Here is a 27,840-nt window from a genome sequence, read left to right as displayed (position 1 = left end):
ATCTTAAAATGCTCTGTAAATAGGAGTTATTATAACATGGATATATATGTTTTTAAAAAACTATCCTAGCAGCAGCTCAAGTAGCTCAGTGGATAGAGAGCCAGGTCTGGAGATGGGAGGTCCTGGTTTCAAATGTAGCTGGAGACACTTCCTAGCTGTGTGACCCTGGGCAAGTCACCCCAATTGCCTGGCCTTACTCTTCTGATTTCTGAACCAATATTTGTATCAATTCTAAGGCAAAGCGGAAGCTTCAGTTTAAAAATAAATAAACATACCATGGCATCTAGGTAGATGAGCTGATTCTCAAATTTTTGTATTTTTTCCTCTGCCATATGGATAATGGCTGTAGCTGATACATATAAGGCTTTAAGGTTCACAATGTTTTTCCATGTATTATCTCATTTGATCCTTATAACAACTCAGTGACATAAAGTCAGGTATTTTTACTTGCATTTTATAGATGAGGAAGCCCAGGATTTAACAGAAATAAATTGCTTGGGTTCATATAATCAATATCAGAAACCAAATATGAGAAAAAGGGGAAAGGATCTATTTGTACAAAAATATTTATAGCAGCTTTTTTTGTGGTGGCAAAGAATTGGAAAATGAGGGGATGCCCATCAATTGGGGAATGACTGAACAAATTGTGGTATATGTTGGTGATGGAATACTATTGTGCTATAAGAAACATGATTCCAGAAAAAGCTGAAAGATCTACATGAACTGATGCAGGATGAAATAAGCAGAACCAGGGAAACGTTGTATAACAGCAATATTGTACAATGATCAACTGTGAAAGACTTGGCTACTCTCAGCAATGCTATGATGTGGGACAATTCTGAAGGACTTAAAATGGGGAATGCTAGCCACCTCCAGAAAAAAAACAACTGTTGGAGTCGGATAGATCTGTATCAAAACATGCTATCTTTCACATCGGTTTATTTATGATTTTATTTGGGGGTTTTGGTTTTGAGTGTGCTCTTACAACAAGAGCACAACATGGAGAATATGGAGATATTTTTGCATGCTAGTACACATATGGCCCAGACCAAATTGCTTGCCATCTTCTAGTGGGGGAAGGAAAGCAGTTTGGATCTTATTTTAGAAAATGTATGTTGAAAAATATTTTTACATGTAATTTGAGAAAATAAAAAAATTAAGTGATCCAATGGAAAAAAAGAAGCAGAATCTGAACCTGCCTCTAGCCTCATGTAGGCTCTGAAGCTTTATAAATTTAAAGGATAAGTAGATTTTCTAGAGCAAAGGAAATGAAGGGATACTGACCTGCAATTTCATTAACATAAGAAACACCTGAAAAAAATAAAACAAAACTCCAACCAACTTAGATCAGCAACTGTTTTGTAATTTAATCTTAGAAAATTGCCTAGGGCACTGGGAGATTAAGTGACATCCAGAGTCACACAACCAATGTGTCTGAAGCTAGTCTTAAATCTAAGTCTTATAATATTACATTTTTTATAGAACAGGTAGGTGGCACCCTGGATAGAGCGCCAGACCCCAAATCAGGAAAAACTGTGTTCAAATTTGGCCTTAGCCATACTAACTATGTGACTCTGGGCAAGTCACTTAACCTTATTGGTCTCAGTTTCCTCATCTATAAAATTAACTGGAAAAGGAAATAGCAAACCATTCCAGAGTCTTTGCCAAGAAAATCCCAGATGAGGTCATGAAGAGTCAATCATAACCAAAATAACTGGTAAAACATTGTATTTTATAAATAAGTGTCAAGGTAGCAGGATTACCCCAATAACTCCTATTCCCTCCTAACTTTTGCTCCAAGGTTTCAGAGTAGGTAACAGAGCTATAACTAGCTATAAGATAACAGAATAGTATAGTAAAAATAACTATGGATCTAGAATCAAAAAAACCTAAGTTCCGATCCTGCCTGAGACACTAATTAGTTGAGAGACACTGGGCAAGTCCCTTAACCTTTATCTGCTTCAGTTTTCTTTGCCTACATGATAGGGATAATGATGACACATACCCACTCCCAGGGTTGTCATGAGACTAAAATGAAGTAGTCTGTAAAATGCTCCACACACCTGGCAATTATGATCACCAACAAGGAACAGCAGCGGTGACCAGAGGCCAGCCTGAGGGGTTCCCTTAAGCTAGCCTGATTCAGAGGCTGCAAACTTTAAGAGAGATCCAAGGTGTGAGCAGCCTTAGTGGAGGAGAGAGCTGCAGGAGCAGCAGAACCAAAAAGAAGACCTCGCAGAATGGGAGTGGGTGAACAGTGCTGAAAACTTGGACTAAGTATCAGTTCCAAGGCAGAAGCTCAGTTAAGGCAGTGGTTCCCAAACTTTTTTGGCCTACCACCCCCTTTCCAGAAAAAATATTACTTAGCCCACTGGGAATTAATTTTTTTTAAATTTTAATAGCAATTAATAGGAAAGATAAATGCGCCTGTGGCCCATCACCGCTTCCCCTGGATCGCTGCAGCACCCACTGGGGGCAGTAGCACCCACCTTGGGAATCAGTTAAGAGCTAAGTAATTGAGTTCCAGTGACTTGCTCAGGGTCACACAACTAAGAAATGTCTAAGGTCGGATTTGAACCCAGAACTTCCTGTCTCCAGGCCTGGCTCGTTTTCCACTGAGCCATCTAGATACCTGAGCATGCTTTCCTACTACTGAGTACTCTTGAGTCTGAAAGGTAGCTGTAAATGACCACAGTGATGATATTCAGCACCAGAAGGGGGAGGGGGGGAGGCAATAAAGCTACTTTAATGAGGAAAAAAGGCAGTGGGAACAGATTAGGTTAGGAGAAAATACTGAGTTCAAAATGTCTGACTTTTATTTGCCTAGCAGAAGAAAATGCTCAAAGGACATGCAAATATATCTAATTCTCCATTGAATGAAAACGTTGTAAGACTCGATAATGTTCTTTTATGGCACATCTTTTGGCACAGAAATTTAGCCAACTGGTATTATTTTTAAAGTAATAGTTCATACAACCTTTTGAAAAGAAGGATTTGTCTTTGAATGAGAAGTCCCCCTTTTATTGTAAAGGTAAAACACAATGTTCTTGGCTTAGTTATTCTCCAGATGGCATAGATCACTCCTCTCAGCTCTGTGAACACAGTTACATCCTCCAGAAAGACTAACTTTAAAAAACAACAATAAAAGCTAGTGTATATATACTTCACATGTGGTAAATGATTGTTGATTGAATAGCTCCAACTTCTATTTCTCTTGATTAGAAAAGTGGAAGGAAAGGAAATAAGCATTTATTTAGTAATTATTATTAAGCATCATCCACCAAAATGTGACTCCTACCTTAGTCATTTTTTATTCTTTTTCTTCCTCAGTCTCCATGTCCAATCAATGACTAAAATCCTCTTGTTTGGACCTCTGAATATCTTTTACATCTGGCCCCACCCAGTTTCCACTGCAATCATCTTTTTCTGAACATTCATTTTTTTCTCATAGGCATTATCATATGAACATCTCTCTAATCTTATTTTATGCTTCTACCTTTTACATACTCTTTTATTCCAGCCAACCTAGACTACTCTGTTCTGATCTCTCCACTACCCATGTCTTTACTCAAGCTGATCTTCCTGTATAGAATGGACTCTCAGCATCATCACTTCCATCAACTAAAGTCTCCCCCTTCCTTCAAGATCCAATTCTGATTAAATTCTTAGGTGGAAAGAGAGAGTTGGGTCAAGTTCTAGGAGGTTAGATTATGAAAGTAAAGGATCATACCCACAGGTATAACCCAAGACAATTGGTAAATGTGCTGCAGCAAAGCACAATTTGCTTATCAAAGTTCCCAACAATCCAAAAACCTCATTTACCTAGAATTTAGCTAAGAGTCAAAGTCCAGCCCAAATAGAAATTACAAAGACCATTCCTTAAAATTAATATGTTTTATGGGAATAAAAAGAAAAAAAGAGGAGTTTACCACTTCTTTATTTTTTCTTGGACAGAGTCTTAAAAATCATGTTTTTGGACACTCAGAGTCTAAAGGCCTCATAATTAAAAACAACAAACCAGAAAGGGTGATGGGGCATACATGTTAAGGAAGGTGTCAAAATCAGATATAATTAATAATTATAGCAGTAAGAAAGGACAGCTGACAGCAAAGAGAGAAGACCAAGAACTCAAAAATTTGGTCACTTTGGCTCCATATGTGGAGGGTAAGCAAGCTTCCATTATTTAGGAGCCCTTCACTTGTGATGATCCAAATTTCCTGGCAAAAAGGCAATGCAATATATTGTTACAATTAGTGTCATGAAATTTAATCTATAAAAGTTTCAGGACAAAAACATGTTTTAAGAATATGACTTTATGTAATCTGGATATTGTTTGGTATTTTGATTTCATCTTGTTACATGAAAGTTTGTCGTAATATATATTTTCTATTGTAGATCCTCAGACTAATTGACTAACAAGATTTTTAGAATTAGATTTCTCCTTTTCAACTAGGATATTTCGGGATTTGAAAGAAAACTAGACTTTAACTTAAATTGGTTTGACCAGTGAAATATAACAATTTCAGACTTAAGCTAGTCCATTGGAAATAGAGCTTAAAAGCCTGCTAGGTCAGACACTGGGTTCAGTGCTGAGTATACAAAGAAAGGCAAAAGGCTGTCCAAGTTCTCAGAGTCTAATATCAGATAGATAGTGCTTCATTAAATGCTTACTTTGTGCCAGGCATTTTGCTAATAAATACCAGGGGTACAAATACAAGCGAGGAAGACATTCCCTGCCCATAAAAAGTTTACTTTCTAATGAGGGTTGGGGGGAAGACATCATAAAAGGCAGATAGCAAGGAAGAGGGGTACACATAGGGAAGTATGGCATGGAAAAAGAATTGCTGTAGGAAGTCTAGAACAGGTATAAGGTTGGAATAAGCCTGAATGAAGTTGGCCTATCAAAGACTAGGGTGGTTCCAATCCAGTTCTCTCCCAGGTGGGGAGAATGGCCCAAGTGGAAACAGCATGTTATAGAGATGGCCAAGAAGTGATATTTGAAAACAAGATAATCTTGGAATTTGCAACTCATGATATTTACAATATTGATCAAATTTAGTAAGTTATTTTTAATGTTATTGTCACCTACTTATGTCCATGCTCATGCTTAAAATCTCTGGACCATTTTTGATTTATTTATATTTTATGTTTTGTAGGTAAATATGCTGAAGATATATTTGGAGAATTATTTAATGAAGCACACAGTTTTTCCTTCAGAGTCAACTCTTTACAAGAGCGGGTAGACCGTTTGTCTGTCAGTGTTACACAACTTGATCCCAAGGAAGAAGAATGTAAGTTTATTCATTGTATTATATATATATATATATATATATATATATATATATGTATATATATATATATATATATGATTAAGTACAATTTCTTTCTTGTTATGTCAGATGAAGGGTACAAAGGCAAATAAGTATACAACATTGTTATGAAGGGTTTTTCCCAAAGATCCTTGATATATATTGTTTATTCATAAGTGAATCTGTGACAGTTCTTCTACAAGAATTTAAGCATTGCTGTGTTCTAGGCACTGAGCTAACTACTAGAAAAACAATACACATCAAGGAATAGTGAGCAAGGAAGGGAGTTTTGGTCAGAGTGGTAATAACAATTGTGAGTAGAAGGGGGTAGATTGCCATTTTCTTTCCAGTAGCAGGGGTAGTGTTGATTTTATTATTCCACGACAAGAAAGAGTTTAGAAATTGGGAAAGGAGTTGAGGAATGGGTCAGAAGTGCATACACATTGGCAAGGCAGACAGTAAGAGTTAGTTGCTGAGGAGGCCCTGCATGGATGTAACCTATCTGTAGTGTCTGTGTGGATGGTTGAATGGGATGTGCAGTGGGGGCAAAGGCCAGCAAGATATGTTGAGTTATGACACAAATTTTAATTTTTTTTTCCTTTCACGATGTATACTAAATAACTTAGGTATTATCTGTAAAATTGCAACATCAGAGGGAAATTTTTCAATAACCTTTCTCTCTTCCTCCATTTCTTCCAATTCAATTTACATACTTTCATCTTACTGGCAAAAATTCTGGAAAACTGCTTTAGAAATCCCTAAATGGATGTAAATTATTTTTATGAATGCCTTAATTTATAATTTTTGTGCTTTATTTGAACAAGTCTGCTACAATTTTTAAAAATTGGTTGAAGGTCTCCTGTTTAAGTGGATTTAGTACTGCTCTTGAAGGCTCTGTGTTGCCAGTGCTAAAGGCTGAAATTTTTCACATTTTGATGTTAAGCTAGAGGCATGAGATTCAGAAGCTAGTTACAAGCTAAAATAATTTTAGAAACTTTAGTGTGAAAGCATATCACATGCCTTCAAGCCTTGCTTGAGTCCTTTGGATGCTATTGTCTCCCAAGTGCCAGTTCCTTCTCTGCCAAAAGAAATATAAGAGTTAAGAACATAATTTTCACTTTCCTTCTCTTGAGAGTTGTTGAATGTGACTCTGTAATAGTCACTGTCTTCAGAGAAAAAAACAATTTCTGGTGCATAACTTTCTTTGATTCAAATATGAGAGTGCAGTAGATCCAAACTTTAAGAGGAAAAATATCAGTAGATTTCTTGAAGCCAGGAAGCAGATGCCTAGGGAATTGACCAACTTCCTTTGATAATTTGATCTAAGATGTAACTAACAAGAAACAAAAACCTCAAATAATGATATTATTAAATTGGCTTCTAGCTAGTTTCCATCATTAATATGTTTGCATATATATAGGGTTTTTGTTTGCATATATATAGAATATTAGAAGCAAATTTTTTAAACCCTTTTCTTCCATCTTAGAATTAATACATATATTGAATCAAAGGCAGAAGAGCAGTAAGGACTAGGCAATGGGGTCCAAGTGACTTGCCCAGGGTCACATACCTAGGAAGTATCCAAGGTCATATTGGAACTCAGGACCTCCCATCTGACCTGACTCAATCTGCTGAGCCACCTACCACCCCCACCACAAAGCAATTTGATAGGTACATAATTCTGATCTTAGCTCTGAATGTGAGAACATCTTTTCCCAGTTAAAAAAAAAACAAAACTTTTAATTCCATAAAAGACTTTATTTCACACTTGTCTCTTCCCATTAACTGGAGGTTAATATCTTGCTGTATAAAGCTTTAAACTGGCAAAAATAGGAAAGGGTTTTGATAAGCCATATGTAGATGGCTGTGGAATTTCCTATCCTTGGAAAACTGATTCAGCTACATTATTAAAATATCATAGAAGGGGGGGAGCTGGGTAGCTCAGTGGATTGAGAGCCAGGCCTAGAGACGGGAGGTCCTAGGTTCAAATCCGGCCTCAGACACTTCCCAGCTGTGTGACGCTGGGCAAGTCACTTGACCCCCATTGCCTACCCTTACCACTCTTCCACCTATAAGTCAATACACAGAAGTTAAGGGTTTAAAATTAAAAAAAAAATAAAAAAAAATATCATAGAAGACACTTGCATCTTTAAACCTCCCTCAAGCTAGAATTCAAATGCCCTGTTGATTCTTTCTCCTTGAAAATATTTTTCATATCCATTCCATCCTCTCCATTGAGCAAAATAAGCAAAAACAGACCATTATGCATAATGATGATATTGTAAATGAGAATCACTAAAGGGAAGCCAACCTCTGAGTAACTAAAAGTTCAGCTGTTTGGTCTGAATTGTTTTGCTTTTTATAAGGGAGGCTTCCATTTTAAAATATGAGGTCTTGTTATGTTATATCCAGAAATGACATTTAAAACTAGGAGTCAGGAAATTTTATTATTTAAAAAGAGACATTGAGACCAAAATGAAAATGTTTTGCTATTCATTTGATTTTCACTAATATGATCTTTATGAAAACTTTAAATCTGTTAGTCTATATAGAAATGAGAAGATGTGGTGAACCTCAAAGTTTAAATGAAAATCAGACATTCCTCAACCCAAACTGGGCACCAGATATGCCATGAAGCTAACATAATGTCAAGGAATGTAAGTCAAAAATATTAGTTGTATAAGACCAGAGGAAATAAAGGAAGATACTTTAAGTTATTCTAAGAGAATTTTAAATTTCAGTTCTTTATACTAAAATAAATTGCAACTCCATGATGACTTAATAGTCAGGTGTTTGTTAGGGTTCTGCTCTGTGTTTTGAGACTATGCCAAGCATTGAAGATCAAAAAAAAAAAAATCCCTGCTCTCAGAGAACTCACAGTCTAATGAAGGAAGCACCATGCATCCCACCATCTATAAACAAGATATATACAGGAAAGAAACTAGAAGAGCTAATAATAGCTAGTGTTTACATAGCACTTTACATAGGTATATCACTTGATGTTCACAACTCTGAGTGATAAGTGCTATTATTGCCCTAGTTTTAGAAGTGAATAAACTAAGGCCATCAGCTAGTGTCTCAGGCAGGATTTGAAATCCAACACTCTAGCTGTTGTGCCAGTTAACTGCCTAGCACTAGAATTAAGGGGGATCAAGAAAGGCTTCTTTAATAGCTGACACTTAAATGGTTTTTTTTGCACTTTACAAATATTATCTTATCTTCATAACAACCCTGGGAGTTAGGTGCTGCTATTAGAGGTGAAGAAACTGAGGCATAGAGAGGTTAAGTAACCTGCCCAGGGTCACAGGGCTAGTAAATATCTGAGGCTGAATTACAACTCAAATCTTCCTGACCCCCTAGCTGCCTCTTTTTAGCCGTGACCTGAAGAAAGCCAGAATACTGAGATGATAAGGGAGAGAATTCCAGGAATGCACATTTCAGAGAAAATGCTTAGAATTGAGAAATAGATTGTCTTGTGTGAGGAACAGCAAGGAAGCCAGTATCACCAAATTGGGAAATGGCAGGCAAAGAGTGTGGAAAATAAGATATAAAAACAGTTTGAAAAGACCAGATTATGAACAACTGTGGATGCCAAATAAAGGATTTTATATTTGTTTCTATATACAGTAGGGACAGTAGGGAGCTCCTGAGTTTATCACATTGGGAGAGAGGGGGAGATGTCATACATTCAGACCCATACTTCAGAAAGATCAGTTTGACAGCTGAATGAAGGATAAATTAGAGTGGGTAAGAGACTTGACAGGTGGGAGGCCAGCCAAAAAGTTGTTATAATATATTCCAGATATGAAGTGCTGAGGGCCTCTATCAGGATGCTGGTAGCCTCAGAGGAAAGAAGAGAGCATATATGAGAGATGTTATGAAGGTAGAATCCAAGGCTTTGGAAGCAAATTGGAAGTGGACAGGGGAGTGAGAAGTTGAAAATGACACCTAGGTTGTGAGCCTGCATAACTGGAAGGACAAGAGTACCTTTGGCCATAGGGAAAAAGTTAGGAAGAGTGGAGGTCTAGGGAAAAAAAATAATGAAAGCAGAGGTAGAAATCATCAATATAGAGATGATATTTGAATCCATGGAGCTAGTAAGATCACGAAACAAAAATAGTCTTAGGGAGAAGAGGAATGAGAATAGCACTTGTGGGGGACATCAAAGGCTATCATATTTGGCAATTAAGAGATCATTGATATTTTTGGAGAGAACAGTTTCAAGTGGATGATGAGGCTGGGAGCCTGACTGTAGAGAATTAAGAAGAAAGTGAGGAGAAAGGGAATAAGAGGTACCAGTTGTTTTAGATTTCTCAAGAAGTTGAGCCATGAAAGTAGGAAAGATGTGGGATAATATCTGCAGTAAGGATGGATAGACCAAATGGGAATTTTTTGAGAATGGAGAGACATGGGCATGTTTGTATGTAGTAGGAAAGCAATCAGTAGGCATGGAGAGTTTGAAGATTAGTGAAAGAATAGGAATGATAACAGGAACAATTTGATGGAGAAGATGGATTAGAATGAAATCACTTGTGCATATAATGGGGTATGACTTGGCAATGAGAGGGCAACTTCATATGAGATGAGAATAAAAGGTAGAGATAATAGTGGAAACTTTTTTATATCAGATGAGGAGGGGATTAAAAAAAAAAACACTGTTGGTAAATGACCTACTTTTTTTTTTAGAAAAATGTAAGGCAAGGTTTTCATCTAGAAGTTGAGTCGAATGCCCAGTCTAAAGAGGCATGAAAAGTTTTAGAAAAGCCCAGGTGGTAAATGGGATAGTGAATCAATAAGAGAGGTATAAAAGGATTGCTTTGTGGCAGTGAGAAGCCAGTTGATATTATATGACATTAAGTTGTTTTTATGTGCTGATCCAGTCAGCACAGTTTTTCCAGTTTCTTTCAGCAATATAATGATTAAACTGGGATTTTGACTAAATAAGAGAGTTATAAAAAAGTGATTGCCAATTATTATCCCTTAAGTCAGGAAAAACTGTAAAAACTACATCTGCTAAAGAAACTGCAACCTAAAGTAGGGGCAGCTGGGCTAGCTCAGTGGATTAAGAACCAGGCCTAGAGACGAAAGGTCCTAGGTTCAAATCTGGGCTCAGACACTTCCCCAGCTGGGTGACCCTGAGCGACCCATTGCCTACTGGTTGTGGCCCTATGCTCCTAGAATGGAGTCCCAGGATAAAAAAAAAAAAAGTCAGGAAAACTACTAGCAGCTTTTAGCAATTTTGTTTAATTGGAATATTAGTAAAAAGAGGGAAATGTGGAAGGGAAAGAGATAAGGAGACTGCCTAGTCTACCCTAAATGCTAATCTGGTGAAATGAAACAGTGAAGCTCACTTCCCAACAGAGGTCCAATCTCCACATGGGAATCCTAGTCACTAACCAGCAAGCTGGACAGGATGCAGGCAAGGTCCCAATGCAGAAAAATTCTTGTGAGCTAAGCTCACCAAGGCAGCAGTGAACCCAACAAGAAAGTCCCCAAGAAGCTCCAAAGCTGAAAGTTGAAGTCCCAAAACCAAAAATTCCAGTCAAAAGGCCCAAAGCCCCAAGGAGCCATCCTCCAAAGAAGTCCAAAGGAGAAGATCCAAGGAGCAGAGACTCCAAAGAACTCCAAAGGAGAAGGCTCAAGGAGAAGTCCCTTGAACAGGAAGTTCAGGACTTTTTATAGTCCTTTTTCCACTAGTCACTTCCTGTCCCTTCCCCTCTTTACAGGAACCAATCACAATCTTTCAGTTTGCCTAGCACTGCCTAGTGGGGGGAGGGGCAGTGACCTTTGGAGTTGTCACCCACTCTAGCAAATGACTTGTAAACTCTCATACTTAGTAACTAGTATGGTACTAAGTAGGGGTATTTAAGTTTTTGATTGATTAACTTAAAAGTCACTGATTAATAGACAAAAGAGTTTGATTCACTCTTTACAATATCCCCTGTGATTCTTTGGGAGACTAGTCTCCCCAATGAATCATTTAACATAACCAGCTTATACCTCTAAAGATCTCCCAGCTAAAGATGCATACAATATTGTACTTTCGAAGAAGAAATTACAGTAGTTGGAAATGAGAGGGAAATAAAAAAGAGAGCAAAACCAATGTTTGCTAGGCGCATTGACAAAAAGAGAATTAGGGGGCAGTCCCCTTTTGCATGAGAGTTTATATTCAGAATAAATGTGTTCAACCCCATTTGGTTCAGTCAATTACATTCCAAAGTTCATTCTGGATCTTCTTTTGCAGTGGAGGTTTCTTTATGGTACTTTCTTCAAACAGTTCGCTTTCTTGACTCGAGGAGTTAGCTTCTTTTCCTGAAATTTTTCTCAAAAAAATCTTAAGTCTTGGATTTTACAAAAATTATACAGCAGCATAAGAGCTAAGGCAGTGGATGGTGAGAATAAGTTGGTGCTTAGTGGGGCAAGACTGGTGATAGGATAAGGGGGCAAGGGACTTCAGAGAAGTAGACATTGTTCTTGCATTGGTTCACCAAAAGGTCAGAATGGGGAAAGGAAGGGAATATAGCCCATTCAGTATATATGGCCTAAGAAAGAACTGAGGGTCAAGGGTTCAGAAGTAGCCAATGAGAATAAAGGACATGGTTTGAGATTGCAAGGCAGAGAAGGAGAATGACAACCGACTGTAATCTGATAAGGGAATCTCAGAATTCTTTAACATAGAAGTAGTGAGTGCAAGATCAAGGTCATGACCATTCCTAGAGATAGACAGGGTAGTGTGGCTGAGAAGGTCATGATATATGAGTAAGCTGAGGAAATGGGAGATTTAGGTGTTTAATGGTGTGTGTGTGTGTGTGTGTGTGTGTGTGTGTGTGTGTGTGTGTGTGTGTGTGTGTGTGTGTGTAAAAGTTTCCCTAGTATGAGTGCAGGATTTAGCAAGGAAAGACTGGGAGATAGGCACTGAACTCATTGAGGAAAGGATAGTGTTACACTTTACAATGGATGGTCCTCATGATTTGTTAGGAAATCCATGTTGGCATCCCTGAACTTAGGCAGGCTGGTCCTTGGACAACAAACATAAGACCCTTCTTTGAGATCTGCCCTGATAGGTTCAACCTGTCAAAGATTTTTTTTACCATTGCCTTCAACAATCCAGGATCATACAATCATCACAGTGAAATAAAGCACCAGAGTAGAACTTGTGTGGTGACTTTATAGGGAGATTTTACAAAATTGACTGAATCAAAAAAAGCAAAATAAATTCAAAATATCACTTCCCATCTCTAAACGCCTTAAAGCTAAATTAAAGTGTATGAATAAGAGCCAACATTTATATACAAATAATATGTGTGATAGTTATGTAGTATTTATACAGATTATGAAGCATTTTCTTCACTGTAACTTGTTGGAAGTAGTACATTTATATTTTTTATTTATATTTAATTTATTTCTTTCCATTTATATATTCATTTACATTTATCCTCATCTTTTAGATGAGGGAAAAGGCAGAGCAAACTTGTGATTTCCCCAAATCCAACATCTGATGTGACCGAGCTGAGATTCAAATCCAGGTCATCTGACTTAGTCCAGTGATCTTTTTATTCTGCTGTATTATGTCAATTCTTTCCTTTCCTTCATACAAAGAAAAAAATTAAAATAAATTCCTGCTCTCAAGGAGCTTCTAGTGTCATCCCAAACATACTAATTAATGTTAATCTAATTTGTAATCATATATAGTTTTAAATTATATGATGTACTTACAGCTTAAAGTTTTCAAGCATTCAAGTAAAATTTCGAGTGCATACTTTGTGCTTATTTACTGTTATAAGCTTAAAAATTAATATACAATAACTCCCAATATTATATTTTATAAGACTTATTAATAATGACTTGAAGCAGAGGAAAGAATAAACTTAGTAAAGAGGAGTTGCCCTGCCTGTGAAAAGCAAGAAGAAAGCAAGGAGGAGCACACAGGAAGAAGAGTCCATCCAAGAGGGCGGAGTTCAAACTTATTTACAAATGTGGGGACACAAAAGAAAGGAATTCTGGGGAACATAGTCCTGGGTATAGTATTCCAACTATCCATTGTTAGACACTGTGACAGAGTATTGAGTTGTCATATTAACTCATAAGTATACAGCTCCTCTTTTAGGTTGCAAAGAGATTTACATGCTTCCAACCAGACACTTTTTTCAAAGGTCTTGTGATCCAGTTAGAGATATAACTCATATACAAGAATGGATAAATAAAAATATGAGGGTGAATATAATTAAATGTCAATATGAGAATTGAGTGTTTTTAAGAGTAGAGAGAATAGTGGTTAAGGAGTAGCTCAGAAAGACTTTAAAAAAGGAGCGGAGATTGTAAAGGATTTAGATAGAGAGGACTAGAGAGGGCATTTCAGGCACATAGCATAGTATTCCTACTTCAAAAGATAGAAGGAGAATGAATTAGCTGATAGGGTAGGACCAGATTAAGGAGGGCCTTAAAAGACACCTTAATTCTGGAGTTTGAGAACCATTATTAACAGGTTTTGAGTAAATTCTTGATTCAGTTAAAGGATGATCAAGCAGATGGTGATATCCAAGTGAGATTACTTAAGAGAGAGACTAGAATGAGGAAGAACTGGTAAGAGGTTTTTTAAGTCATCTATATATAAGAGTTTAAGTCTTTGGATTAAAGATGGAAAGGAAAAGACTGATCTCAAAACAACTATTGGGAGACAGAAATGCCAAAATTTGGTAATTAATTGAATTTGAGAGGACAAAGAAATGAGTCAAGGAAGATTCCAGTATTTTGAGCCTTATACTTTATTGTTTAGTCATTTTTCAGTCCTGCCCAACTCTTTGTAACTCCCTTTGGGGTTTTCTGGACAAAACTATAGGAGTAGTTTGCCATTTCCTTTTTCTAGTTCATTTACAGATTGAGGAAACTGAGGCAAATGGGGTTAAGTGACTTGACCAACTAGAAGTGTCTGAGACTGGGGCAACCAAAAATGTATTTTTAAAACATCTTAAGAATTTTAACAATAAATATATATATAGTATGAAGCTAAGTCACTCTAGATAACTACTCATATAATAATAAATGTGTATTAGGCTTTCCAGTTCTGGCAGATATGTGTCAATTTTAGATATTTACAGGTAGAAATTTTTATAGTCCTTTGTTAGAAATATTATCACACATTTATTCCTTTCTCCTATAATGATACATAATGCAGTTCTGACAAATGTAGCAAGTCATCAACATGTGATAGAATTACATAGATAGCTTCCTTAGAAAATATGTGATATCATGAATAAGAGGGGGAAAAAAAAGAGAAAATAAATAATTGCTACAAAAGCTGATTTTGTAGCAGTTATTTATTTTCTCTCTTTTTTTTTTAAACCCTTACCTTCCATCTTGGAGTCAATACCCTGTATTGGCTCCAAGGCAGAAGAGTGATAAGGGGTAGGCAATGGGGGTCAAGTGACTTGCCCAGGGTCACACAGCTGGGAAGTACCTGAGGCCAGATTTGAACCTAGGACCTTTCATCTCTAGGCCTGGTTCTCAATCCACTGAGCTACCCAGCTGCCCCTTGTAGCAGTTATTTCTGATAAAGGTCTGATATCCAAGAGATAGAGGCAGCTAACTTCTTCAAAGGTATTAAAAATACAAAAGCAGAGAAGTTGAAGACAATAAGGATTGAGAAAAGGTCTTCAGATTTGGCAATTAAGAGATGCTGGTCACTTTGGGGAAAGCAGCTTTAGTGGAAAAAGGTCAGAAGCCATCAGAATGACAAAGACCAAATGACAATTGTTAGAGTTCAGGCACATAAATGAACTAATTAATGTTTGTGAATCCCTTATTCTGTCCTATCAACTGTGCTAAGCATTAGGGATATAGATATGTCAAGAATATGACCTCTGACCTCAAGGAGCTTATGTTTTAATGAGAAAAGACAATACATGAAGGGAGAGTACTAAAGCTATGTCATGGCTTCGAAATGACCTTTGGGGTCTAATTCAGGACAAAAAAAACAGATCCTTACTTATCAGAGTCCTTGGAGTCTCAAGGGCGGTGTTCAGAATCTGGTGAAAGGAAAGTGAGGAAGATGGCCTAGTATGGGTGGCATAGTTTGAAGAAACCATATAGATGAAGCTATGAATTGGTCCAGCCCTCCCTTAGTTATTTAATGTGCCTTTTACCTAATGAAAGCACTACTAGGTAAGTTCAGAGGGAACTCAGTTAAGGAGAACACCTTTGGATTAATGTGTGTGTGTTTAATAAGGATTCACAATTTCACATTCATACCACTTTTTCTTTTTTTTTTTTTGTAAGGAAAAATGTTAATTTCTCTCAATGTTTGTCAAGTTTACAATAACAAAATTTTAAAATAACAAAATTTAAAAATAAGTTTACAATAACAAAAAAAATCATCGTCCCCAAAAATGTATACTTTTTGGTTTATGTATGCTTTTATTTCATTTATCATTTAAATATAATCAAAATTCTATAAGGGACTGATATTTGAAAAGAGGAATCAGACCACCTTTTGGGTTTTTAATAAATATTTGTTTATCAAATTTACAATGACAAAAAGTTTAAATTTACACCTCCAAAATGCATCCTTTTTTATTTTTATTTATTTTTTTAATTTTAAACCCTTAACTTCTGTGTATTGACATAGGTAGAAGATTGGTAAGGGTAGGCAATGGGGGTCAAGTGACTTGTCCAGGGTCACACAGCTGGGAAGTGTCTGAGGCCGGATTTGAACCTAGGACCTCCTGTCTCTAGGCCTGGCTCTCAATCCACTGAGCTACCCAGCTGCCCCCCAAAATGCATCCTTTTTGCTTTGCTATGTACATGATTTTTTTCACTCATCATGTGAATATATTAAAAACTCTGGAAATGACATGTTTGGGAAGAGGAATCAGACCACCTTGTAGGTGCTTAATAAATATTTGTTGAACTAAAATCTAAATCATGTTTAAAAATATTAAAAGTATAGAACTTAATGGAATGCATAAATTTTGTGGACCATGCTGATTTGTAATGTTCTATTACACTGTATTATAAAAAAAAGGTAACCATTTGTTTTCATTGGAATTTAATGAATAAAAATTGCTTAAACATTCAAAACACCCAGTAGTTTTAAAAGAAAACATTTTTCAGATTAACTATGATCAACTATACTTTCTGAGTTACAGACCTAGGAATTTTTTAAATATGGAACCTTTAATATAAAGGGAATAGGGGAACATCTTTTCATTGCTCCTATGTCTACTACATCCAACTTTTCCTCTAAGGAAAATGGCATGCATATATATATAATATATATTTGTTTTGTTTGTTATCACTTGCTAGTCACTGGATGAATTTTTTTTATCAGAACTTGCCTGTTTTTTTGCATTCCTTCTTATTTGGGCATTTTGTAGTACTCAATTAGGTGGAATAATTCCAGTTAACCAACAAATATTTATTAAGCCCTCATTATGTATAAATATGCAGCTAGATGGCCAGTAGGTAGAGCACCAGGCCTAGAATCAAAAAGACCTGAGTTCAAATATGACCTCAGATGCTGACTCTAGGTGATTTGCTTAACTGTTGGCCTTAGTTTCCATATCTGTAAAATGTGCTGAAGAAGAAAATCAGAAACAACTCCAGTATCTTTGCCAAGAAAACCCCAAATGGGGCTATAAAGAATCAGGCATGACTGAAAATGACAAAACAACATACTATACATGTATATGTGAGTGATAGGAATAAGAAAACATGTTCTCTGTTTTCAAAGAGCTTGCTTACAGTCCTGTAATATGTATATACATGTTTTTGCTTCCTATGCCAGAAAACAATTCTTTTAACAGTTTGTTTATAGTATCAAGTGTTATATTACAATATCAGTAATGATGGTCATTACCATTCCTACTATGGACCCTTAGCCAACCTTTAAGAGTTTCATGAAAATGATCTTTTTTGTGTATTTAGTTAATTTAAAATAACAATGTTACGCAATCCAACTATGAAAGGGATACTTGAATAGGATTCAATAGAATAATAAAGAAATTCAACTAATTGCATTTGTTGTTAAGGGGAGTTGAACAAAATATCTAGAGTAACACCAGTGACTTAAAACTGAACAAGATGGGACAAAGCAGGGTGGAACAATGGGTAGATGAAAATTTAAAGAATAAGAGATCATTGAACAAGACAAGAAAAGACAGGTTTGGTCCCTATCAGATTCCCTGTCAATTAGAAAACTAAGCTATTAGGATGATTTCTTATAGTAATTAAGCTTTAAACTAACACAGGAAGCTTACTGAACTACACTGCTCAGAAGGTAAATATGGGTATGTTAAAAATATAAATGGGTATATAAAAATATATAAAAAATTATTGGCATAAAACAAAATAAAGTGTTTGATCATCCTCCAATTTTGTCTTTCTATTCCAGTGTCATTACAAGATATCACCATGAGAAAAGCTTTCCGGAGTTCCACAACCCAAGATCAACAGCTGTTTGATCGAAAGACTTTGCCAATTCCATTACAAGAAACTTACAATGTTTGTGAACAGCCTCCACCTCTCAATATACTCACTCCTTACAGGTAAGTGGCAATATGAAGGAGACCTGTTACTAAATAAACTCCATCAAATTTATTCCCACCACAAGGGCAATTAATACTAGCTTAAACTTTTTCGTAGAGACTTTCTTCATAAAATTCCTTCAATGATCCCTTTAGAAAGGTTTCTCACTTCCTTTCCTTAGTACCCAGGTACTTCAACAGACCAGAATTATTATGTATGTTAACTATAGTCATGGTGGTTACTAAGAAAAAACAAATATAAATTTACTCTTGATGAGAAGGTATTATCCTTTAATTTTTTTTTATTATTTAAAATAACAATTTTTTTAAATTTTGTGTTTTTTCCTCTCAAAAATACCACTGAAAATATATTCACATAGCAAATTGAGTGATTATTTGTTCTAAATATTGTATTTCTCTTAAGCCAAATTATATGCAGAATTACTAAAAACTGAGTATTTAAATCTAAACATTAGAAAATGTTACCATTTAACTGACCTAGAAATTAGATTTTTTTGTTTGGAGGAAAGATTAACGAAATTTGGAATTCTGGAATAGAATATCCTAAAGTTCTTGGTTTCAGAAGACATTGTCATCCTATATGGAAAAAAAAATCATCTTTGTACTGTTTGAAAATCCCAATTGACCCATTAATAAGAAATATTTAGTATAGGAAAATGTCTTAATTGTCCATGTTTTAAATTGAATATTTATAGTAAACAATTTTGATTAGGCTTTAAAATACCTTTCCTATTTCCACTGTTTTTCCTGTGTTTTGAATATTTTAGAGTGTCTGATCTAGTGTTGCCTTGTGCTAAAGCAATCATTTCCCTTATTTCATATTTTGGTTTATTTGAAATATTCTATTTTATCTGTATAAATTAGTTGAATTTCGTATAATTGTTCAATAATTTTCTCCTTGCTTAGTGTTACGTTATGATTATACTCTCTGTTCTAAAATGTGCTTTATCTGAATTATTCTACTTCAGAGATGATGGTAAAGAAGGTTTGAAGTTTTATACCAATCCTTCATATTTCTTTGATCTATGGAAAGAAAAAATGATACAAGACACCGAAGACAAGAGGAAGGAAAAGAGAAAGCAGAAGGTATTTTATTTCCAACAGAGTTAAAAAATAAATCAGCTCTTTTTACCTTATTCTGGGGATTTTTTTAATGCCCATATGAAATACCATTCCCTTTAATATTTTCAGCTAATAAGACAAGCAAATATGATCATCTTTTCAACCACAAAGGGGATATTAAGGAATACAAATGAGTCTTTTTAGACACCTTTTTTTTCTTTCTGTAAAGTGACAGACACATTGGCAAGTGGCATAATTGGAGGTTCCTGTTCCAATATGGTAACAACAGCAAACCAATAATACAAATTTGGCATATAAAACAAATAAGATATTTTCTGTATCATTTAAAACAGAGTCATCTACACTCTGAAATTCTAAATTCTATTAAGAGATTAGGGTACTTTTGAGACTCTACTCTTGTCCATGAAGTATAGGTTAGGAAGACTAAAAAAAAAATTGGAAAAACTGAACAAAGAAAATTTTGGTAGACCATAGAATAACAAGAATGCCTTGATTTATTAAGATTTGAGGATGAGGTATTCTCATTAATTTATTGAATGTTCTGGATTGTCTAAGTAGCTCTTTTTATTTCAGCCCATACTGATAATCTTTCTCACATATAAGAGTGAGAAATAATAAGCAGGGACATAACTGAATCTTTCTTTGATGATTGAGAATCTTGTCTCAGTCTTTGTACAGTTGTAGATGGTGAATAGCCAAGACCAGAACAGAGTTCTGACAGAACAGAAGGCCAGGCAAGAGTAGGAATGGGGCAGAGAAGTTTTTTTAGTTTTATTTTAATTACATTTCTGATGTAAATCTTCTTTATTGACAATTGCTTTTTTCTGATAAAAGTTGAATTAGAAGAGCAAAGGACTAATGTTAAAACAAATGAAAGTTGAATGAAAAGCATTATTAATTAAAGCTTCTGGCCATGTGGATTCTCTTTAGTTCTTTTTTCCATAAATATAGAAAATATAGAGGGTAGAAGGAATCAATGCCAGCCTGAGGGAAAATTATGAAGTCCGAAAAATTTGTTTCTGCTGCTTCTCTCCCTGCCCTTTAATCTTTTCTTGACTTCTCTTTAATCTTCAAAGGGTTATCTAACTCCTTTTTTCCAGTGGAGTCAGATAGTACCCTTGATCCTTCCCCTGTGTCACAGGTTCTCAAGTAAGGTGCAGGTATCTTTGTGGGGTACCTGAGACCTTTTTAGGGGAGCTGCAGAATCAAAACTGTTTTCATAATTTTCCATAGATGTTTTAATTCCTAATGTAGAAAATATTGATAGATATAACTCACAGAAACAAAAGATCTTTGAAGAGTCCACAATAATTTTAAGACTACAAAGGAGTACAGAAACCAAAAACTTGTACTTTGAAATTTTACTTATTCTGTATTCTATTTTCAGACTGCCTTGTTCTGTGATGAATCTGTTACATCAACTAATTCTTCTCAATGCATTTAGATACTTACTTGTCCTCCTCAACAGATTACATGTACATGTCTATTTAAGAAGGAAATGAAGATTAGAAATTCCAGGCACTATAACTAGCTGATGGAGGAAATAGTTTTCATTTAGTAGGATCAAAAACAAAGGCTCATTGTGTTTGCATGAGGGAAACAAAGTCAATTCTGGCTCAAATATGAAAGGAATCTGGGGATTACAAATCAGATAGTCAAGAATTAGCTCAGCAAATTAGCTATAACATCTAAAATGGTCCCTCAATACTACAATTTTCAATGGGATTTTGAGCATTTTCTTTTGATTCATTATGACCTCTTGTAAATTTCTGTTCTTTTGCTTTTGGCTTTGTTTCCATACTTCTGTTATAGCAGAAGAATCTAGATCGACCTCTAGAACCAGAAAAAGTGCCAAGGGCACCCCATGACCGGAGGAGAGAATGGCAGAAGTTAGCCCAAGGACCCGAGCTTGCAGAAGATGATGTGAACCCCTTACACAAGCCAAGTGAAGTTGCTAATGGCCCAGCCTCTCAATTTGAACCAAGGTTCCTTATATTTTTTAGGTGTTATAAGTCTTCTTACACAAATATGAGTATGAAAGTAGTAATTCTAAGTATCAGTCAGTAAACATAATAAGTACCTACTATATGTCTGGCACTGTGCTGAGGACTCTGGATACTGAGGTAAAAGACAATCCCTATTCTCAAGGAGCTCACAGTTTAAAGGGCAGGTGGGAGGGATAACATGCAAGAAGCTATATGCAAGCAAAATACATACAGGTCAACTGGAAATAATCTTAATGGGGAAACATTAATATTAAGAAAGATTAGGAAAGATGTCCTAAAGAACATGAGATTTTGGTTGGGATTTGAAGGATTCCAAGAGGAGGAGGAGGAGAGAGGTATCTCATAAAATTTGACCATCTTTAGAAAATCTTGGGGGATTATAGAGACATGAGCTCCTGGAGAGCAGGGAGTTTATTTTTAACCTATCTTTGTATCTCCATCACTTAGAACAGTCCCATCCAATCAAAAAATAGGCTCTTAAATGTTAGGTGACTGACTGACAATGCTTTAGTGAGCATAGTGATGGATACCAATGGGTAGCCTGAGGAGACCCTACTTCATACTCTCATTACCAGTAGAGACCTCTGGAGCTTCATAATGGGAGTAGGAAAAATAGCATTGTTTCTCAAGTATTACTGATTTGGTGGTATTTTTAAAGAGGTTTGGAAACTTGTAAATTGTAGTGCCTTTTCTCTGCCCACAAACCTTTTCCCCTTAGATTAGAAGAATAAATGCAAAGCTAGAATTTTCCCCAAACTACCAACCTACTTTCTTCAGAGGCATGGAACATTCTTGTGTATTTGAATCCTTCTCCTCCCCCAGCTGTTAAAGGTCCCTGTTGGAAAATAAAATGGCTTCTAGGGACATGGCACTTTTGTGTGAAGGATCTATTAAGTGTGAAAGATGAAAATCATATATAACTTTTTTTGGAAGAGAAAATTTTTAAAAAAGCAAAGGAGAATCAGATTATATTCACATCTAAATAAAGAAAAGAGAATGTGCTAAAAATGCTGTTACTAATCATAGAAATATTTTCATAAATTAGATAAGCATTTTAAGGTAACTTTAACAAGTGAAAAATTCTATTTCTGAGTATTCATTAAAGAAAGACTGATAGAATTGGCAATAAAAGTACTAAAATTTACTAAATCACAGTAATGGAGTGTGAGGATAAAGGAAGAGTCCATGATGACTCCAAAGTAGAGAGTTTGAGTGACTGCAAAGATAAAAGTACCTTAACAGAAATAGGGACATTTTTGAAGAGGAATGGATGAGTGGGTTAGAAGATAATGAATTCCATGTTAGACCTGTTGAGTTTTTTATGTGGATGGATATCCTGGCAGAAGTATCTAGTAGGCAATTAGTAAAGTAGAATTTGAGTTACATATATGCACACTTAACATTTTATACATGCTGTACAAGTACATGCCTATACATATAGTCATCTCTCTGCTAATAATTCCTAGATTTATATATCCAAACTTTCCAAAAAGTCTTTCTGTGAATTCCAGTCACACATCACCAACAAATGCCTAATGGACATTTCTAAATGTCCCAGAGGCATCTCCAATTTAAGACAATCTGTCTTAGCCTTTTCCAGAATTTTCTATTCCTCTTAAGTGTATCACTATCAATCTAGTTACCATGTTCAGAACCTTGGTGGCATCCTCAACTCCTCATTCTCACTCGGCTATTATAGCCTACCAGTTGCTAAATTTTGTCCCTTTTAAGCTTCCACAATATCTCATGTATATTGCCTTCTCTCCACTCTTGTTCAAAATCTTATCCCTATCCCCTGGACCATAGCAAAGATTTTCTAATTAGCTCCCCTGCCCCAGGTCTTTCCTCATTTTAATCCATTCTCTGTACTGCTGCCAAAGTGCTGTTTCTAAAGAGTAAGTCTAGGGGCAGGTAGGTAGCTTATTGGATTGAGAGTCAGGCCTAGAGACGGGAGGTCCTGAGTTCAAATCTGACCTCAGACACGTCCCAGCTGTGTGACCCTAGGCAAGTCACTTAACCCCCATTGCCCACCCTTACCATTCTTCTGCCTAGGAGCCAATAAACAGAAGTTAAGGGCTTTTTTAAAAAATAATAATAATAATAAAGATTAAGTCTATTTCAACCTCCCCAAAATCCTCAGCACCACTGTTAGCCCTCTAATATTAAATATAAACTCCTTTGTTTGAGATTTAAACTTTTCAAGATCCGGCCCCTTTCAAGTCTTTTACAAATTATTCTCCATGTGCTTCATGGTCCAACCACATTGGCCTCCTTGTTGTTCCTCACAGTGTTCCATCTTCTTTTTCTAAGTTTGGATTCCCCTTTACCCACTACTGCCTGGAAGATTTTATCTTCTCACTTCAAGACTCGGTTCATTTGCCACCTTCTGCAGAAAAAGAATTGTTAGTACCTTCCCCTCCAACCTCTTTATATCATGTACAAAATCCATGAACTCCTTTTCAGAATATTATTAAATGGGGGCAGCAGTTAGGTATCACAGTGGCTAGAGCTCCAGGCCTGGAGTCAAGAAGACCTGGATTCAAATCTGGTCTCAAACACATCCTAGCTGTGTGACCCTGAGCAAGTCACTTAATCCTCATTGCCTAGTCTTAATACTTTTCTGCCTTGGAACCAATACATAGTATTGATAATAAGATAGAAGGTAAGGGTTAAAAAAAAAAAAAGAATTGATTCTAAAACAGAAGGTATAGGTTAAAAATAACAATTTTTAAATGCACAAAGTAGACTATTTATTGCTATACAGTTATTAAGATATATTTTTTTAATGTTCACAGATCCCAGTTAAGAATTCCTGGTTTAGTGAAAGGAAAGCTGAAAAAAGGTCATTAAATGTATCATTGAGGGAGATACTGGTATCCTTGAAGAAAGCAACTTCTGTCATGGAATGAAGCTGACTGCAAGGGACTGAGAAAAAATGTAGGATGTGAAAAAGTGAAAGCAACAAGAATAGATGGCTCCTTTTAAGAATTTAGCTACAAAAGGGAAAAGAGAGAATGAAAATAAGAGTTAAGTACAGCTTATTTAAAAAATGGAGAAAGGAGGCAGATGGTACAGAGAAGGAACACTGGTTCTGGGATCAGAAGATCTGGATGAAAATCCTATCGCTTATACTACCAGTGTGACTTTGGGCAAGTCTCTCTGCCTCCTAGGACTCAGTTTCCTCATCTTTATTTTATTATTATTTTTTTAAACCCTTACCTTCTGTCTTGGAGTCAATACTGTGTATTGGCTCCAAGGCAGAAGAGTGGTAAGGGCAGGCAATGGGGGTTAAGTGACTTGCCCAGAGTCATACAGCTGGGAAGTGTCTGGGGCCAGACTTGAACCTAGGACCTCCCATCTCTAGGACTGGCTCTCAATCTACAGAGCTACCTAGTTGCCCCCTCCTCATCTTTAAAATGAAGAGGTTGGACTAAATAATTTCTGAAGTCCCTTATAGCTCTATATCTTTTTTCTGCAATCTTGTCTTCTGATTATATTTGTAGGCCATAGGAAAAGAAGTCGTGAATACTGAGAAACCAAAGATGAGTAAAAGAAAGGGAATAATAGAGGAGGCAAGATCCCAAGTAGATGGGAAGGCATAGAAACATTCATTAAAGTCAGATATTCATTTTCTCCCCAGTGCCCTTGGAAAGCAGCAAACATTACAAACACAGACAGAGGCATCCTACAGGCCAGTCAAGGGAAATCTGATACAGCATTGGTGGTATTATTATTCCCCTTTTTACATATAAGAAACTGAGACCCTGAGAAGTTAAGTGATATGCCCAAACTTCAAGTGTAGGAGATTGGGAGAATAGTGACACCATCAATAAAATGATGGAAGCAGAAGGTAAAAGAAATTTAGGAGAAAATTTGACATGCCTGGTTTGGGACATGTTGCATTTGAGGTGCTCTGGGACTCTTAGATAGGATTGTCTTATCAGCAACCAGAGGTTTTGTTCTAGAGCTCAGATGAGGAGACCTAGAAATACAGATTTAGTTGTTGTCTTTATAGTTAATAAGATTATCAGAGGACAAAATGGAGAGGGAGAGAAAAGAAAAGAGAGTCAAGGACAAAACCTTACCTGAAGAACAACCAGAGAAAGAAACAGAGCAAATGATAAAAAGAGGCAGGAAGAGAATCAGCTTAGCAGGCATGTCTCCCAATCTAAAGCTTGAAAAAATATCCAGTAGGAGGGAGTGATCAACAGTGTCAAAAGTTGTAGAAAAATCAGAGGATGATTTTTAAAAGCCCATTTGGGGATCATTAAAGATCTTTGAGAGAAGAATTTCAGTACAGTGTTGGTGGCAAAAGCCAGATTAAGGGGTAAAAGAGTAAAAGAGTATGTTGTAAAGCAGTGGAAGCAGCAAACATAGATGACTTTTTCTAAGCTATTAACAGTGAAGGGGAGAGGAAAGACAAAGTGTTAGCTAGATCAGGTGAAAGATCAAGGTTGAAAAGGCTTCTTAGGATTTAGAAGACCTGAGAATGGAAGCACCTCCTGTTAATAAGGCTTGCATGTCTAAAAACTAACCTAAATGACCATCTAGTTCTCACCCCTTATTTTTCAGATTGGGAAACTGAGGCCCATCTTTGTCTGAGTCCACACAATAGTAAATAGTTCAGTCATGATCTTAATCTGGGTTCTCTTGCTGCAAACCTGGAGCTTTGTTGCATTAGACTACAGTGGTCCTGGTAGAATTGCACAAAACTTTAAAAGCCTCTGCTACTTCTTGTCTTTGATCATAGACAATTAGAAGGGGCAGAGAACTACTTGAAATAGAATAATTACATTGGTATTAACAGAAAGGAAGAGACACTCAGATGTATTGCTATGCTCTACAGTAAATGATCATCATAATGATGACTTGGAGCAAAGAAGAGAGGTCACAGACTGTCTTATCTTTCTCTGTATCCCCAGCCCTGAGCACAGGGTCTGGCACATAGCAGGTGCTGAATAAATGTTTAACTGACTGTTTAATGTGTTCACTTTAAGAAGGCAGGGAAGTTTGTAATGCCCATAGTATTCCTTGCAGTATGAAATGCTATGAAAAAGACTCTTGAGAGATCATATATATTGAGAAGGTTTCCAGCAAAAATGTTTGGTTTTTTTTTTTTAAGTTTTGACACTAAGAAAGAATAACTCATTTCCTAATGTTGCTACAAAAATGAAATACTAACATACTAAATATTTTCTGTTCTTTAGACCTCAGGTATATGCGGATCATATGGATGCCTCTTATTCACTTTCTGCATTACCCTTTAGTCAGATGAGTGAACTTCTAAACAGAGCTGAGGAAAGGGTCTTAGTGAGACCACATGAGCCACCCCCACCTCCTCCAATGCATGCAGCAGGAGATGGAAAACCTGCACCTACTTGTATCAGGTAACAGAATTAAGTACATGGGTAATTATTTCCCTTCAGAAGAGCTGCTGCTTCTCTCCCACCCCCCACCTCACCCCCAGGAAAATACTGCAATAGAAGAACTTTACTCTAATGGAAAAAGAAAAAAACCTTAAATTTCTTGCTATTTTGCCAAATACATCTGAATAATAGCACACTGGTTAAGGAAGGGCAAAGCAGAATCTCCTAAAGGGTACAGTTTTAGAAGACCAAGAAATGGAAGTCAAGCCAAATAACTGATATATGGTGATGGATGTCAATAAGTGTTAGAAAAAGGACCATTAGGATTGGGAGCAGAAAATCAGATGCTTTTCCTAATCTTTCTCAAGTGGTTTTTGAAGCTTAAATTAGTCCCTCAGTTATTAAATCTAACAAATTATATGTTCTCCACAGGAAGATGACCTGCATTCCAAATTAGAGTACAAATCAATGTTCTCATTCACTCTCAGTTCTATCCTTGGGAAGGTCTGTGACTCTTGTAAATCTGTCCCAACCAAACTCAGCAGAGGATTAGTGTCATTGGTTTACTAGAGAATACACACTTTGGGCCCACAGAATTATGATGGAGCATAGTCCTAGCTTGGCCACGAGGGTTTCTACAAACTCGGTAATAGCATAAATGTACTGTGTCCCAGGACAGGCTTAATCCATTGTAGTACCTCATTGTAGTACCTGCGCTGTAGTATTCAGCACAGACATGGCAGAAGAATGTATTTGCTAACTGGAACCTACATGAGAGTTTGTACATGAGGGGGTGAATGTGAAATTATCATCAGCAAGGATTCATTCTCAGGTTTACGTGATTTATGCTCGCTGTCGCTGTTACCATGATTAACACTCTCACCCATCGCCTTTTCCGTTCCTCGCCTACTCAAACCGAACAATCTTTAGAGGAACCTGTAGCTATTATTACTGATGGCAAACGATACCGGTTGATTAATGCGCTGGAAGATTTTTTTGGATTTTCTGTTTTTATTAACTGATTGGGGCATATCATTGTTGTTTCAGCTCTGCTCCAGGCTTGGTAGAAAGCCGGCCACAGTCTCCAGCCACAGGCAGAACAGCGGTGTTTGTGAGCCCCACACCCCCACCTCCTCCACCTCCTCTTCCGTCTGCCTTGTCCACTACTTCATTAAGAGCTTCAATGACTTCAACCCCTCCCCCTCCAGGACCTCCCCCACCTCCACCTCCAGCTGCTGCTCTTCCGGCTCCAGCAGTGCCGCCCCCGCCAGCTCCTCTACAGATCGCACCTGGAGTCCTTCACCCAGCTCCTCCTCCGATAGCGCCGCCTCTGGTGCAGCCCTCCCCGCCAGCCACTAGGGCTGCCCCCGCCTGTGAAACTGTGCCCGCCCACCCACTGCCCCCCGGGGAAGCGCAAGGGCTGCCCCCGCCACCCCCGCCGCCGCCCTTGCCCCCGCCGGGCGGCGCGCGGCCCGCGTCCCCAGTCCCCGTCGCAGCTCTTTCTCATCCTCTCTCCGGAGTCCACCCGCCCCCC

At 36.9% G+C, this 27,840-nt stretch overlaps 1 protein-coding gene across 1 annotated transcript in view; it reads left to right on the top strand.

The window, feature by feature from the left end:
- Window positions 1–27,840, top strand: part of WASF1 (WASP family member 1) — a 90,187-nt gene that overhangs the window by 5,878 nt on the left and 56,469 nt on the right. The window contains exons 2-7 of the mRNA XM_044675408.1: window positions 5,157–5,291; window positions 17,698–17,851; window positions 18,820–18,937; window positions 20,747–20,919; window positions 26,148–26,327; window positions 27,354–27,833. Coding sequence (XP_044531343.1) covers window positions 5,157–5,291; window positions 17,698–17,851; window positions 18,820–18,937; window positions 20,747–20,919; window positions 26,148–26,327; window positions 27,354–27,833 — 1,240 coding nt within the window. The remainder of the gene's footprint in view (window positions 1–5,156; window positions 5,292–17,697; window positions 17,852–18,819; window positions 18,938–20,746; window positions 20,920–26,147; window positions 26,328–27,353; window positions 27,834–27,840) is intronic.

This window comes from Gracilinanus agilis, chromosome 4, assembly GCF_016433145.1.
Source record: "Gracilinanus agilis isolate LMUSP501 chromosome 4, AgileGrace, whole genome shotgun sequence".
NCBI classification, from domain to species: Eukaryota; Metazoa; Chordata; class Mammalia; order Didelphimorphia; family Didelphidae; genus Gracilinanus; species Gracilinanus agilis.
Note: the sequence above shows the minus strand (reverse complement) of the source record. Positions and strands in the feature narration are given on the sequence as shown.